The sequence below is a fragment of the Mesocricetus auratus genome, unplaced genomic scaffold (genome assembly GCF_017639785.1).
Source record: "Mesocricetus auratus isolate SY011 unplaced genomic scaffold, BCM_Maur_2.0 Super-Scaffold_100009, whole genome shotgun sequence".
NCBI lineage: Eukaryota > Metazoa > Chordata > Mammalia > Rodentia > Cricetidae > Mesocricetus > Mesocricetus auratus.
Window position 1 is genome coordinate 55,918,492 of NW_024429193.1, and position 15,569 is coordinate 55,934,060.

General features: G+C 35.3%; 1 protein-coding gene across 1 annotated transcript in view; it reads left to right on the forward strand.

The window, feature by feature from the left end:
- Man1a2 (mannosidase alpha class 1A member 2) overlaps positions 1-15,569 on the forward strand; it is a 110,956-nt gene that overhangs the window by 56,382 nt on the left and 39,005 nt on the right. Inside the window, exons 7-8 of the mRNA XM_040752147.1 lie at positions 9,501-9,624; positions 12,625-12,718. Of these exons, the coding sequence (XP_040608081.1) occupies positions 9,501-9,624; positions 12,625-12,718 (218 nt within the window). The remainder of the gene's footprint in view (positions 1-9,500; positions 9,625-12,624; positions 12,719-15,569) is intronic.

The following is a 15,569-nucleotide window of genomic DNA, read 5'->3' on the forward strand; positions in this document are numbered from 1 at the left end:
CAATTGGGGTTTTGTCTCCCTAATGTTTGCTGATTTCATTTAGATTACCTTCATATATATATGAAGCTTCTACTGTATTAGATTTCCATATGACTCCTCAAATGGCCCTTAGTTTTAGCTTGTATTCCCTCCCTCTCTGCCTTTTTCTCACCCCCCTCCCTGTTTGATCCTCCCTTTCAGTGCTCCCCAATTCATCCATAACTATTTTCATCCATAACTATTTGTTCTATTTGCCCTTCCTAAAGAAATCCATCCCTCCCCCTTAATCCCTTACTTTTTTTACCTGATCTCTGTGGTTATATGGATTTTAGTATGCTTATCTTTGACTTAAATGCTAATATCCATGTAAAGCAAATACATACTCTCTGGTCTTTCTGGGTCTGAGTTACCTCACTCAGGATAATTTTTTTTTTTCTAATTCCATTTACCTGTGAATATAGATTGTTTCCAATTTCTGGCTGTTATAAACAGAACAGCAATGAATATGTCCGAGTAAGTGTCAAATGAAGTGCCTTTTGGTATATGCCTAAGAGTGGTATAGCTGTGTCTTGAGATAGAGGTATCCTTATCTTTCTGAGGAAGCACCACACTGATTTCCAAGTACAAGTTTGCACTCCCACCAGGAATGGATAGGTGTTCCCTTTATTCCACATCCTTGCCAGCATGACCTGTCAATTGTTTTATTGGTCTTGGCCATTCTGATGGGTATTAGATGAAAACTCAAAGTAGTTTTGATTTGCATTTCCCTGATGACAAAGGAAGTTATTTAAGTGCTTGTCAATCATTTGAATTTTCTCTTTTGGGAATTCTCTGTTTATGTAGATCTACACCCTATTTTTAATTGTTTTCTTGGTGTCCTGAATTTTGAGTTCTTCATATATTTTGGATATTAGTCCTCTATTGAATGTGTAACTGTTAAAAATCTTTTCCCATTCTGTAGGATGCCACTTTGTCTGAATGATAGTGTTTGTTGCTGAATTGAAGCTTTTCAGCTTCATGAAGGTTCCATTTATTAATTGTTTATTTTAGTGCCTGTGACATTGCTGTTCAGAAAGTCTTTTCCTGTTCCAGTGAGTTCAAGATTATTCCCTACTTTCTTTTCTATCATATTCAACATATTTGGCCTTTTGTTGAACTATTTGAACTACTTGAAGTTGAGTTTTGTGTAACTCAATGATAAATATGGATCTATTTTGCATTCTTCTACATGTAGCCATCTAGTTTGACCAACACCTTTTGTTGAAGATGTTGTCTATTTTCCAGTTTGTATTACTAGTTTCTTTATTAAAAAAATCAGATTTCCATATGTGTTTGGGCTTATTTCTGTGTCTTCAATCCTATTCTGTCCATCAATTTATCTGTTAAACCAACAATGTAATGAAATATTAGAAACACCTCATTACAACCAACAAAAGGCACTGCTCAGTATTTTTCTGGAGGTATTAACAAGTATAATGTTGCTGGAGGTTTCTGTTGTTCTACCAGGTCCTGCTGCCCTTTCAGTTCCAAATGAGCACACGGAGTCTATATTAATTATAATCTGTTGGCTGATGGCTAGGGCTTCTTACTGGATAGTTCTTTCTTAATTATTAACCCATAACTACTAATCTATGTATTGCTACATGAATTCTCATCTTCTAGTCCCGCCTATCTTCCTGCCTTTATTGGCCAAACAGTGTTTTGTTCATCAACCAATAAGAGAAACATATATATAGGACATCCCCCATCAGTATAAAAATAGGAATGAGGAATAAAAATAATAGATTATAGTCAAAATTATAATTAATGACATACCATAGGACTAATTACATATCACAGACTGCTTAATTTAAGGGTAATTTAAAGGTAATTTAAAAAAATACAGTCCTTTAAAAGGTAATGGGTAACTAATTAAAAGATAAGGAACAAATTTGAATTTGCAGGATAATTGCTGGAAGAGTCACAGAGTAGAAGAGCTCATTCTGCTACAAAGAAGGTACAACTGTAAGCCTCACAGCTAGTTTAAAACCAAAGAACTATACCATCAAAAGGGCATTCCTGTCTTCACAAGGACATTGAAAATGTCTTCAAGAACAAAAATGAAGCCAAGTTATCAACAGCATAATGTCTTATTACCCAGAATCCAACTAAAAATTACTAGTCATGCTATGAAACAGGAGAAGGCTACCATAATCACAAGTGAAATATGTCAGGAGAAATAGGCGGAGTAATAGAAGTCATAGTGATGACCTCCAAGGTCTTTGGAATAGGCTTTATAAGTATGCTTAAGTATTTAAAAGGAAATGTCATCAATGAGAAGAGTGGCTTTTAAAAGGACCAAATGTAGCTTCCAGGGTACAGTATATATATTAGCACATCTTGAAAATCTGTGAGTTTGAAAGTAAAGTACTAGAAACCACTCAAAGAAAAACTAAATGAAGCATGTATTAGGAAGAAACCACTGAGAGGCCTGTTGGGCAGTTTCAGATGGTTTAGCACACATGAGGAGCAAGGGGGTGGGGGTGGGAGCTAGGGAGTGGGAACAGAGGCAGAGACAACAGGTTCAGAGAAATAATGTCTAACCAGGGAACCTGCATGGGAATGACCTAGGCACTCTGCATATATGTTACACTTGTGTAGTTTGGTCCTCTTTTGGAACTCCTAACAGTGGGAACAGGGGCTGTCTCCAACTCTTTTATTGTCTTTTGGGACCCTACTTACCATACTAGGTCACCTTGCCCAGCCTTAGTACATGGGGAAGTACTTAGTCTTACTGCATCTCTGTATGCCATGTTTTGTTGATACTCATGGGAAATACTAAACAGAAACAGAGGAGGAGTGGATGGGGGAGGGCAGATAGAGGGGAAACGGTGGGGAGGGACTAGGAGGAGTGAAGGGAGGAGAAACTATGGCCAGAATGTTAAATAAACAAATAAACACACAAATAAATAAAAAATTTGAAAGAGAAATAATGTCTAAAACCTTCTCAAATTTGCTGAACAATTATTAAGTTCACAGGTTCTTGTATTTCATGAAACTTGGCAAGAAGCACAATTTATTAGGAAAATCGGTTTTTAAAAAGTGCCTTATTGTAGGGCGTTGGTGGCACACACCTTTAATCCCAGTAGTCGGGAGGCAGAGGCAGGCAGATCTCTGTGAGTTCAAGGCCAGCCTGGTCTACAGAGCAAAGAGTTCCAAGACAGCCTCCAAAATAATACAGAGAAACCCTGTCTCAAAAAAACAAAAACAACAACAAAACAAAAACAAAGTGCCTTATCTCCTCTCCTCCAATATCTTCCTTTCCCCACCCTGCTCTGTGAAATTAAGATGGTTATATAGGCAATTAAGCTTATAGAATTTGTTATCAGCAGTTCTCTGTTACTAGAAACCGAAAGGAAAACTCGGCAGATCTATACAAAGAAAATGGAGAGCAATGAAAGTATATTTGAGTCAAAATAAAAGGCATATTCTCTGCTTTTTAAATTATTTTTTTAAGTTTTTCCTGAGTTTTATTTTTCTTAAGAAATTGAGTATTCAAAGCAGAAATAGTAACTTGCATTGTAGAATCTATAACACACATAGAAGAAAACGCATGGTCACAGCAGCACAAATTGTGCTGTGTGGATATGAAAGAACAGGTGCTTCTGTGTACAGTGATGTGACATCACAGTAAACCAATCATAAGTGTACTTAATGTAACGGCTGAACAGCATAGCACATAGTGTGTATTGTGTACCCTTGTGGCTGTGTAGCCGATTGAGAACTTGTGGCTTGTTGCCACTCACAACATCTCTTGAGGATATGTGATCACATGTCCTTGATGCAGGCAAAGGTTGGAACTCAAAATTGGAAGTATGATTTCTATTGAATTCACACTGCTTTTATACTGTCCCAGAGTCAAAAGCCTCATAAGTTGAACTCTCAGAAATTATGAACTGTCAGTATACCATGGCAGTGTTCTCATATTTTAAAGTACTATATGGTAATGTGTATGTATAAATCAGTGGTGTATATAAGCCCTTTATCCCAGCTGGTCCTGTGGTCCTTGAGCACCAAATAAACACACAGATGCTGACTAGGACTTCTTATTGGCTAGCTCTGTCTTAATTATTAATCCATTTCTATTAATCTAAGTATTTCCACATGGTCTTACCTTACTAGAGAAGGGTCTGAACCTGTTACACCTTTGGCAGTCTACATGGCGACCCTGTCTACCTACATTTCCCAGCATTCCTCTCATCCGCTAGCCCTACCTATACTTCCTGGCCAATCAGTGTTTTATTCATCAACAATAAAAGAAACATACATACGGGAGGACATCTCCCATCATTTGGTTGTTCTTATAAAATTAAAATGAAATTATTATATGTCTGCAAGAAAGTAACTGTCCATACAAAGTTTGTTCAAATACTCTTATTAATAATATTACAAAACTTATGTACCCAAGTGTTGATCAGGAGATGCTTAGCCAAATAGTTGTTTAGCAATAAAAAAGAATTGAGCCACTAAATCATAGCCATAAGCCTCAAACACATTGAAAGAGCCTGTCACTAAAGAACATATATGACATTATGGTCATACAGAGTTCCAGGAAACAAGTAAACAATCTTTAGTGAGATAATTGGTGAAGGAAGAATGTAGAGTTACAGTAAGAGGGAACAGAGTCATGCTCTACAGGTACTGACTTGATAACTGTGCACCCGAATACTTGCTTTTTGTATATAAATGACACACCCGTGTTGTTGTTTGGCTTTTAGTTTTTAATTCTCATTTACAGTTTAGGTGTTAGCCTTGATGAGATGCCAAGGTTGCAGAGATTCTCTTCTGTCCTGGAGTCTGTCTCTTCATTGATGCCTCCTGTGTCGAGGCATGAAAGCTTTTTTCTTTAACACGATCTCATTTGTCAGTTCTTGCAGAGCCCCCCCCCCCGGGGGGGGATGCTGCAGTACTTCTCTTCAGGAAGTCCTTGCCTATACCTATATCTTGAAATGTTTTCTCTCCTTAGCACTAGGGTTTAGAATTTCTTTCATCCATTTTGAATTTATTTTTGTTCAGGATGAGAAGCATGTATCTATTTTCATTCTTCTATATGTATATGTACAATTTTCCTCCAACACATATTTTTGGCATCTTTTTAAAAAAAATACAGGTTTCAATGTGTGGGTTTAGTTCTGCGGCTTCTATTCTAGTCCATTGGCCTGTGTCCTTGTGGCAATAGGACACTGCTTTTGTTACTATTGTTTTATAGGGTAATTAAAAAATCAAAGTACCTTCAATATGATTATTTTTGCTCAGGATTGGTTTGGCTGTCTGTACTCTGTACCTCCGTATGAATTTTAGGATTTTTTCTAGTTCTATAAAAAGGGTTAGTGGAATTTTGATGATGATTATGTTAAATAAGGTCATTTTTTGTAATACAGCCATTTTGCGATGCCAATTTTATTATCTCATGAACATGAAAGATTTTTTTTCCATTTTGAGGTAGTTTCAGTTTCTTTTTTCAGTGTTGTCAAATTATCATTGAAACATTTACTTTCTGCTAGGTTTATTCTAGTTTTTTTTTTAATCATTGTGAATTGTGGTCTCCTGATTTTCTCATCATGTTATATATTACAAAGATACTAATTTTCACATGTTAATTTTGTATCCTGTTACTTTGCTGAAAGTATTTGTCAGTTCTAAGAGTGCATGATGGAGTCATTAGATCTCTTATGTATAAGATCTTCTTGTCTGTAAACAGAGAAAATTTGACTTCTTTTGTTCCTGTTGGTATGTCTTATTTCTCTCATTGTATTTCTCTAACCAAGATGTCAAGGATGTGTTAAATGGGAGGAGAGAAAAGTAGACACCCTTGTCTCACTCCTGATTTTAATGGAAATGCTTTTTTTTCTTTGTTTAATCGTAGCATTGTTTGTTTGTTGTATATGGCCTTTATCATTGAATTCTGTTAATGCCTTTTCTGCATTGAGATGATCATGTTGTCCATACCTTTAACACTATTAATAGGTTATATTTATTGATTTGCATATGCTGAAATATCTTTTTATCCTTGTAATGAACCCCATTTTGAGCTAACATGAGGTGCTGTGTTGACCACTTCTGGACCACAGACTCTGTGTGCTGAGCCTGAGGAAACACAGAAATTTGTCTTAGCTTTCCTGCTACTCACAGCTGATTCTTCAGTCCCAACTGACTAGAACCACACTTTACTAATATGAAAGAGTACATGAACAACCCCGACAGACTTTGAAACTCCACAAGTCAGGGCTCCATCACCTGCACTGTTTTCAGAATTATCATCTAAGTTCCCTCAGCGGCTCACTGAGCTCTGAGCATTCTAGCTCAAAATTCCAAATCTTCCACATTTCTCATCAAAATCAGCAATATCCCACAAAACTGGTACCAATGTCTGTCTTAGTCAGGTTTCTATTGCTGTGACAAAATACCATGACCAAACAACTTGGAGAAGAGTTTATTTTAGTGTATAGCTTTAATGCACCATGATGGGAAATTAGGGCAGGAGCTCAAGGCAGGAGCCCAAGGCACTGGCCGTGGAGGACTGCTGCTTATTGACTTACTCCTCATGGCTTTCTCAGCCTGCTTCCTCTTAGAACTCAGGACTACCTGCCCAGGCGTGGAACCACCTACAGTGAGCTGGGCTCTCCCATATCAATTACTAATCGAGAAAATGCTCCACAGACTTGCCTACTGTCGAATCTTGTGGAGGTGTTTTCTCTGTTACATTCTCTCTTCTCAGATGTCTAGACTTGTATTAAGTAGAAAAAATTCAGCCAATGCCTCTCTTTTGTTAGATTTTAGTAAAATTGGATCTGCTTACTTTCTAATTCCCTTTCTTTAGAGTATCCTTTTCCGTTCTTTCACTTTACAGCTGTTTTTTGTCATTGCTAGTAAGGTGTGTTCGTTGCAGGCAGCAGAGAGCTGTTATTAAAGGTATTGTTGAAAGGTCTGTGTTGTTCCTGTTATTTGTTGTTTTTGCAGGGTTTGGTGCTCTACTGTTCCAGTGTAATTTTTTTCTTTTGGTGGCCTTATAGATGTGTTTATCTTCTTTTTAATTAAAATAAATGTTTACTTTCTTGCTTTTAAAATAATTTAGTAATTTAAAAATATGAATATTTTACGTGTGTGTTTTGTTATGTGTACCACATGTGTACCTGGTGCCCACGGTGCCAGAAGAAGACATTGAACACTTGGAACTGAAACTAGAGATGGTTGTGAGTTGCCACATGGGTTCTGAGCCATTCCACAGCCCCAATTTAAAAATTTTAAATAATGTATTGTGGAATAGTTCTGCTTATGACTATTTCCAAAGTAAAGTTATTTATAAGAAAGTTAAGGAAACGTTTATCCACATTTGAAGTCATTAATATCCTCCATCCTTACCTGAGCTTGAAAAACGTTGTATGTATAGTTGTTGTAGCACAAATTCTGCTTAAATGTCATATCTCTACTTTAAAAATTTTGCATATTATAATGTATAGCTATTTAATATATCTGAGTGAAAGTTGGAGCTCCATTAAATGGTTATTCCTAGTGGTCAGGATTCTGAGTTTAAACTTGTACATTGTGCAATGACTTTCATTTATTTAGTTAATTTCTTGGATTTTGATGGGATAAATATGATTATAAGTTGTTGGCAAGCTTTGTTCTTAAAATTGTAATTCACTAGAAGCTTTGTTCTTTAAATATATAAAGATTTTGTTTGTATTTTGAGCAAAAAAATTGTAGGTGATCCATTATCAGAACAATTTAAAGTAATTATGGGACCTTAAATTGATTACTATTTAACCATCAAACATTTTTAATGTCTTGTGGATGTTTAGTTTAGCGGAGAGAGAAGTCATGTTGCTTTTAAATGTTTTGTTTATTAGCATTCACTGCACATTTTCTTACTTACATTCTCTTATTATATATGAAAGCGTTTTAAATGTCTTCCTTTGACCTGTTGAAAAAGCATAACATTTGTAGGAAAAAAATTTAATGGTATTAGTTTGGGGCAACTCACTTTTTTTTTTTTTAAGTTGGGTTACTCTTCAACTCTTTGGAGTTAGAATATATATGGGTGAAATTTTATATTTTAGAGTGCTGTCTATGAAATAAGAGATAAAAAAACCTTGTTTAGAATTTAGTACTTTGAAAAGTGTCTTAATATACTTTGAATAGTGTTTTCCTTTGTTACTTTTAGCTGGTAAGTTTTTACATGGTGACCTTTGGACTTGGCTATGTTCTGTGTCTATAGCTAGCAACAGAATAATTCATTAGTTAATGGAAAGCTAATTGATCTGTAAGTGTTATATTTTATTCCTAGAATGTATACTATATTCTTTAGATTCTCTTTTGCCCTTCTATCACACTAAAATAAAGTCCCTGGAAATTTACTATGGTCCTACAGCATTCTTGCATGACTTGGGTGATAGCCAACTCTCTAATTGCATCCTACAGCATTGACTTTCTAAACTTTAGCTACAACGAGCCCCCTTCACTTCTCTCTAGGCCATTCATTGGGAGTTTTCTTCTTGGAGATCTGTTCATCACAGGCTCCTCTGTGATTAGGACACATTTGGCATTTCGTCACATCATAAACACTTTGTCCGATCATAATATGGAAAAAGCCTTTCTTCTGATGTGTTTCCTAGTCTTTAGTATTCAGTATTCTGTTTCTCAACTATTTCTTCATGGTAGCTTTCCCTATTTCAATGGTCTTATTTATTACAAGAGCAGATATATTATGTGTCATATTGATGGATGTCTGTCCTGCATAGCTAGTTTTTGCTAAATATGGGAATGAATGTCTGTCTTACCCAGTTACTATGTCTACATTCCCTTTTTGAATCTCACTTCTAGCTATAAAAGAAAAATCTGATTGTGGTATTTGCCTCTGATAATTTTAATGAAAAAATAGATTTGTGTAATGAAGGAGCTGTAAAAGATAGTGCTATGTATGTCCTAATATAGATTTTTGTGTGTTCTTAATCCAGGCCATTAGAGTTTAGCATATTAAATTGACAGAGTAATATACAAGATATAAGAGAACCATTGATTACATGGAATTCTCTACAGCTATTAAAATCCCACCAGATAACTGTCATTTGTGAACTGTTATGGAAAGACTACTAAGGAGCAATACAAGACTGCAGTGCCCAGTCAGAGAAGTTAGTGCATGTTGCTTATGCTTTGTTTATAAGAGATAGAAAATTAAAAAAAAAAAGGATTCCTTATAAAAATTCTGAGTGTGTAAGAAGCTGGTGAAAAGTGATTATAGAACTAGGTGATATAAAGGAAATGAAAATGGTTAAAATATATTTGATGTATATTTTTTATGTTGTCTTGATTTTTAAAACTTGGCTGTATTATTGATTCGAAATTTTTAATACACAAAAATTAAGATAGAAGCTATTATGTTAAACATAATAGTTTTTAAGAACTATTTAAGATGTATGTGTTCATTTAGAAAAGTTTTGCTCTTTCCTCAATCCTGTCTCTTTTATCCCCCTTTCTCTCAGTGGAGTAGGTCGGAACTGGGGCTGGGCGTCTGCAGGTAGCAGCATTCTGGCTGAATTTGGCACATTGCATATGGAATTTGTCCACCTCAGCTACCTGACTGGTGACTTGATTTACTACAAAAAGGTTAGTTATAAAAGACTCTTATAAAAATAAATTTCCCAAAAGATCTTAGTACTTAATATGTTTTTCAGGACTTTGGTTTTTATTGTTTTCTGTTTTTTAAAATTCCTTTCTTTTTCTAATATATGTAAAGTATCTATTGAGAAGTTATGACTGCTATTTATTTTGTTAAAAAAGTTCTATCCCCATTTTTGTCATGTTCTGAACTCCCTGGCCCACATGCTAAGACAAAAAACCAAAAAACAAAATTTAAAAAGCTTAATAATTGCAAAGAAAGAAAAAAATACTGCTTATTCATAGAGTATGTGATTATTTTACTGGATATTTTAAGACAATCTTCGTTTTTTCGTTTTGTGGTTTTTGTTTTTGTTTTGAAAGGAGGGTTTTCTTTTTCATTTCCTTTTTGGTTAAGTAGATCTCTCATTGCCCAGAGTCTTGCACATTCTGATTGCTGTCACTACTACTGAGCTATATCTAGGTGTTAGGACTCTGACTATTTAAATGTAAATGACTACTGTGAATGCAAAACTCAGCTCTCCCCTCAAAAGGTATAAGAGGTATGTTTATTCTAGAGCTAAATATGAACAGCCTTAGGCCCCGCCCCAACACAGAATCGGGGTATTGCTGTTTCAACAGAGTAACAGTTTCATGAAATTTTTATAGTAACAGAACACAATAAAATCATAGTGAAGACCCCTGTTAAAATATATTAATGGGAACATCGGATATATGAGTTACAGCAAAGTGGGGAGATCTCTTTCTTAGATGTTATTTGATAGGTTGGTAGCACTTTTAGCCTTTGGGCTGGTAGAAACCAGTGGTCTGTCAGGACATTTCAAGAGGACCTAATAGTTGCAAGAATGTTAGGTTACACACAGAGGTGGGCAAGGAATGGCTAATAAGAGGGCTAAATATACTCTAAGATAGTTTTGTTCTGAACCCAAAACATTCCAACACTCTATAATTATGGTGTTTTAGCCAGTTAATTGTCCTTAAAGAATCTTTAACATGGACAAGACTATTTTGTTTCTTCTCAAGTTCAGTAGAAACAAATATTTAATTGGGGGGGGGCTATAAATTTTAGTGTAGACTTAAAATCCTTAGCTTCTGTCTCTATCAGCTGCAAAGGATAAGAACATGTCATTTTATATAGATGCCTTATGTGGTAGGAACAAAACTTGTGTTTAGCACAAATTTAAAATCCGTGGAGCTAAGTTCATAGTGAGGATAGGGTCATAGGTCCATGAGTACTTCTCGAGCTAGAAGGAAGGATGGTGCTAAGAAGCTAGGGAAGGATGCTCACAACAGTCGCACAGTGCCAGCTTCGGTGAAGGAAGAAGTGATAGTGTCTCTGTGGCATACAGTGCTAGCCTCCAATCTCAGTTGGCCAGGGAGAAGCAAGGCTGGAAACCACACTTAACATTTGTGTTCACTCTCAGTCTTTTATGTCAAAACTTTGTTGTGAATAGGTGAGTAAGGAAAACAGATGAGAGTCAGTGTGGTAGTGTAGATCTCTAACCCTGCCATTCATAAGGTCAAGGCAAATGAATATGTTTACACCAGTGTGGACTCCATGATGAGTTTAAGAGTTCTCCCCTCCCCCAAAAGGAAGGAGTTGATGAGTGATGATGAATAATTCATCTAAAAGCTGTAAGTACAGAATTTATAAAGATTCATCAGAACAGAGGGAACGGTCATGAAATGTGACAAACACCAGGAAAAAGTAAAAATAAAAATCCTGACTAAATATCACTGTAAGAAAAGCATGTATTCCCTCATGCCGCAATTTTTGTAGAATAAGAATATAAACTGAGATAAAATGCTAATAGAATAAGATGTGATATCAGTGTCAGAGCAGAAGAAAACATTACCACCAAAGAGAAGGCCAAAGTGGAGGCAACGGGGGGATAGATGGGGCTTGAAATATGGAAGGAATGACTTAGAAGTCAGAGCTGAGAAATGCTGTTAGAGAAAATAAAAACAGTGAGAATGAAATAATGTACTGAGAAACACAGAATTAAGTATTAGACATAATTTCAGATGTCAAAAAGCCAAGTTTCTCATCTTTCCCAATGTCATTTAGAAGTGTCTAAAAGTACTGTGTAGAGTTATTCACATTGTACTTGTGCATGATGGCGGCCTTGCATATGAAAGAATCTAGAAATATAGGTAGCATTTTTGAGCTTTTTGGTGCCATACCAAAAGCCAGCTAAAGAGAAGATGATGAAAATCATTGTGGTAAAACTATTAATGTGCTCAAGTTCACAAAGCTAAAGTATGTATGCCTATGAGAAAGAGTGTATTCTAGGTCATCAGTTATGTAAGGCAGTGTGGGTATGTTACCTACTCAAAAGTTTAGGTATATATAATTTTTCAAAAAAACCCCAAGAATTCATGAAATAGAATACCTTCCCTGCCTCACTGCCTGCTCCCCATATCTGAGATCACCTATCAGAGCTGACCAGGTGGAAGGCAGTCTTTGGGGAAAATCATCAGCCTCCAAATGAATTTTGTGATTCTTTTTCCTCCCTTAACCTCAAGTACATCTTTAAGAATTTAGGGAAATATTTTATTGGGAGGGTATTTAAATCCTAGCAGTTTGAATTTTTACTTCATTTACTTCATCATTTATTAAACTCAAATTCTTTCCATAGAAGTTTTTTATTCCATTTCTATGAAGTTATTATATATATATATATATATATATATATATATATATATATATATGGATATATATGGAATATCTGGTTGATGTTGCTGATGATCAAGTCTGTATAATAGATTGTGAGAATTTAAAATGTTTTGTGAGCTGTTTTCTTTTGTTATTTTTATTATCATTTGATAAAATTAGCAAATCATTTAAGGACCTCCTGACCACCATATTTGACAAGATAGAAGGTGGGTGTAGGTTCCCAGTGAAGGAAGAACCACAGAGCTCGGGCTAGTAGAAAGCCATGGTGACATCTGTTTCTCTTCATTACATTCTTATTTCATTTTGATTAGGTCATGCACATTCGGAAACTACTCCAGAAAATGGAACGCCCAAATGGTCTTTATCCAAATTATTTAAATCCAAGAACAGGGCGCTGGGGTCAGTGTAAGTATTTCTAGTGCAGTTGTTGACTTGCTAAAAAGGTTGTTTGAAAAGTCTTTGCTTGTGTGGTGTACCATGTGAAGTTAAAACTCCCTGCCTAGGCCTGATCAGTTGTCTATTAATACTGCTCTGTCCATTAGGTTCTGTTCTTATCTTTTGAAGCTGCTTAAGTTGAGTTTTTACTTGTATAAAGGAAGCATTGGTAAGGTGCCTCACAAGAATTTTTTCTTTCATGTATCTGTAAGTACTTGGCTGAAATATGTTATGAAGGATAATGCATAGTAATTAATCATATCTTGTAAATAAGAGCACTGCTTGAGATAACTTTCTAAGAGTACTTCAGAATAAATGTAACTATATAAATTATTATATGTTTAGTCATTCATTTAAGAAAAAGGTATCATGCATCTGTTATTTACTAGGCTTTTGTATGAGACTAAAGATATTAAAATAATTTCTATTCATCTGATTTTAGGGGGTTCTCAAGCTACATGTGTAGTTAGAAACACTGGAAGTGGTTGTACTGTATGATCAATGTTGTAGTGATATATTGTTTATGATTTAATAAAGCTTGCCTACTGATCAGAATACAAAGCCAGACACACTAGTTAGCTATAAAAGCTGAGCAGTGGTGGTACACACTTCTTTTAATCCCAGGACTCAGAAAACAGGGGCAAATGGATCTCTGTGAGTTCAAGACTACCCTGAGATACACAAGAGTGAATCAGTCTAAAAGAGCTTACGCCTTTAATCCTAGAGAGTATATGAGGAGCTCTGTGCAATCTCAGAGAGCAGTCTAGGAGTCTGAGATTTGGTGAGGAGCAGTGTAGTCTGGATTGCGGTCTGAGGATTTGTGGAGACAGGACTATCACAGATTACCTCAGGTCTGAGGTAGAGGTAAGTGGTAGTGTTTGGCTGCTCTGCTTTCCTGATCTTCAGCTTGAACTCCAATTTTTGTCTCTGAGTTTTTATTATTTGTGTTACACAATGTAATAAAGAAGTGTACAAGTTAATATGAAACTTGTAGAATTGTTATGCCTTGTGGGAAAATGTTTTGTTTGCAGGGGTTAATAGTATCAGGGCTTTAGAATTCCTCTTTGAAGGTTTTGAATCTCAAACAGTAAATGCTCATATGGAAATGTTGAATTTATAATTTTAGTAATTCAGGCTTTTATAAATTCTATTCTCTTTTAAAAAGTAAAGAAACTTAAATAAATACAAGTAACAACTTTGCCCCTAATAGGTCACTTTTGGGTTATTTTTTTTAATTAGCAATAGTGTAATGAGGAGATGAATTTAACAGTCATTTAATTTTAAGTATTGGAAGCACTGCTAGCTCTGCCAGTGAAAACCACGTGAGTCTGAATACTGGGAGATGAAAGATGTTTGCTCGGGATTGCCTTGTAGGCTTCATGTCAGGACATTGCTTTAGATCCCAGTCTTGTATTTTCCCCTCTCCATTAGGCCTTTGCATGAAGTTCACTCTCCTCTTTACTTAAGAAAATGCAAGAGCTAATGCTCTTGTTGATTGGAAATAGTTTTGAAAACTGCATTTGTAAAACAAAATGTAGTTTTCTTATGCTAGAGATGAGTGACTGGATTGGATGCCTACTTAGTAATTTCAATGAATGAGATTGTAGAATTTACTCCCTTAAAGTGTTAAGATTTGGAATTTCTAATATTATGGGAAAATTAGATTCAGTTTCTACAATATCTTATGCCATTCTATATTTTTATATGGTATAACTATTTCAGTGTCTACAATGAAAAGTATAAAAAACCAAAGAATGGTTGCCAGAAGCATAAGGTGTCCGTTTAGCCATATATGATGGTTAGCCTACATTTCATAATAATTAAAAGGCAAATTTTATAATAAGAAGATGAATATATTTGGAAAATGATTTTCATATTCTTTCTATATCATGACTTCTTTTAAGATCATAAGAAATAGATAATCACTCAAAGAAAGCTGAGGTAAGAAAACTTAATTCAGAAAAGCAGAACATAGGTAATCAATGATCCAATATTGCTTAGCTCTAAAGGTGTGACAGTAAGTGGTGCTTGGAGATTACTTGCTGGGACATTTCTTTCCGTACTAGTATTTGCTGTACTAGTATTTGCAAAGACAGTCTCTGTAGACCTCTATCCTGATACCTTTGTCTTTTCCATTTCACTGTGCCCATGATCATAAATGTGCTTTTGAACAGGGGCATAGTTCTTTAACTATAAGATTGGGAAAGCAAATTAAAACCCTCGTATACCTACTGTTTCAAACAATGTTAATATTTTTGAGCCTTTTGAATCTAGCAATTACCTAGTTTATCCCTGGGAAAATTTAAGAGCTATAAACTTTATTTATTGAACCTAGGAATTGTTTACAGTTGCAATAATTTTGAAACATTCTAAAAGATTTTTTATTCAGCAGAACTTTCTATAATTATAGAATATGAGTATAATCAGTAGACAAATGATAGGCAGTTGTTGAGCACTTAAAACATTACTATTACACTTATGAAACTGCTTTAAACTTGCTTATTATTTTTAATAGTTTTTTAGAACTTTATACATGAGCACTGCCTCCTCATAACTTCTGCTTCCTTTTCTTCCTCCAGTTCCCCCCATGTCCTCCTCTCCCACATTCATGATATCTCCTTTAGAAATACTTGTTACATGTATCAACATACATACATACATACGTATAAAAATGTGTGTGTCCTTTAGTTTTGCTTTTATGTACATGTGACTAGGGCTGACCCTTGGGATTGGACAACTCATGTGGGAGCTCATCTCTGAACGAAACTGATTCTTCCTCTCATAGTAGCCACTGACTGCCTATAGCTCTTCATCTCGGAGT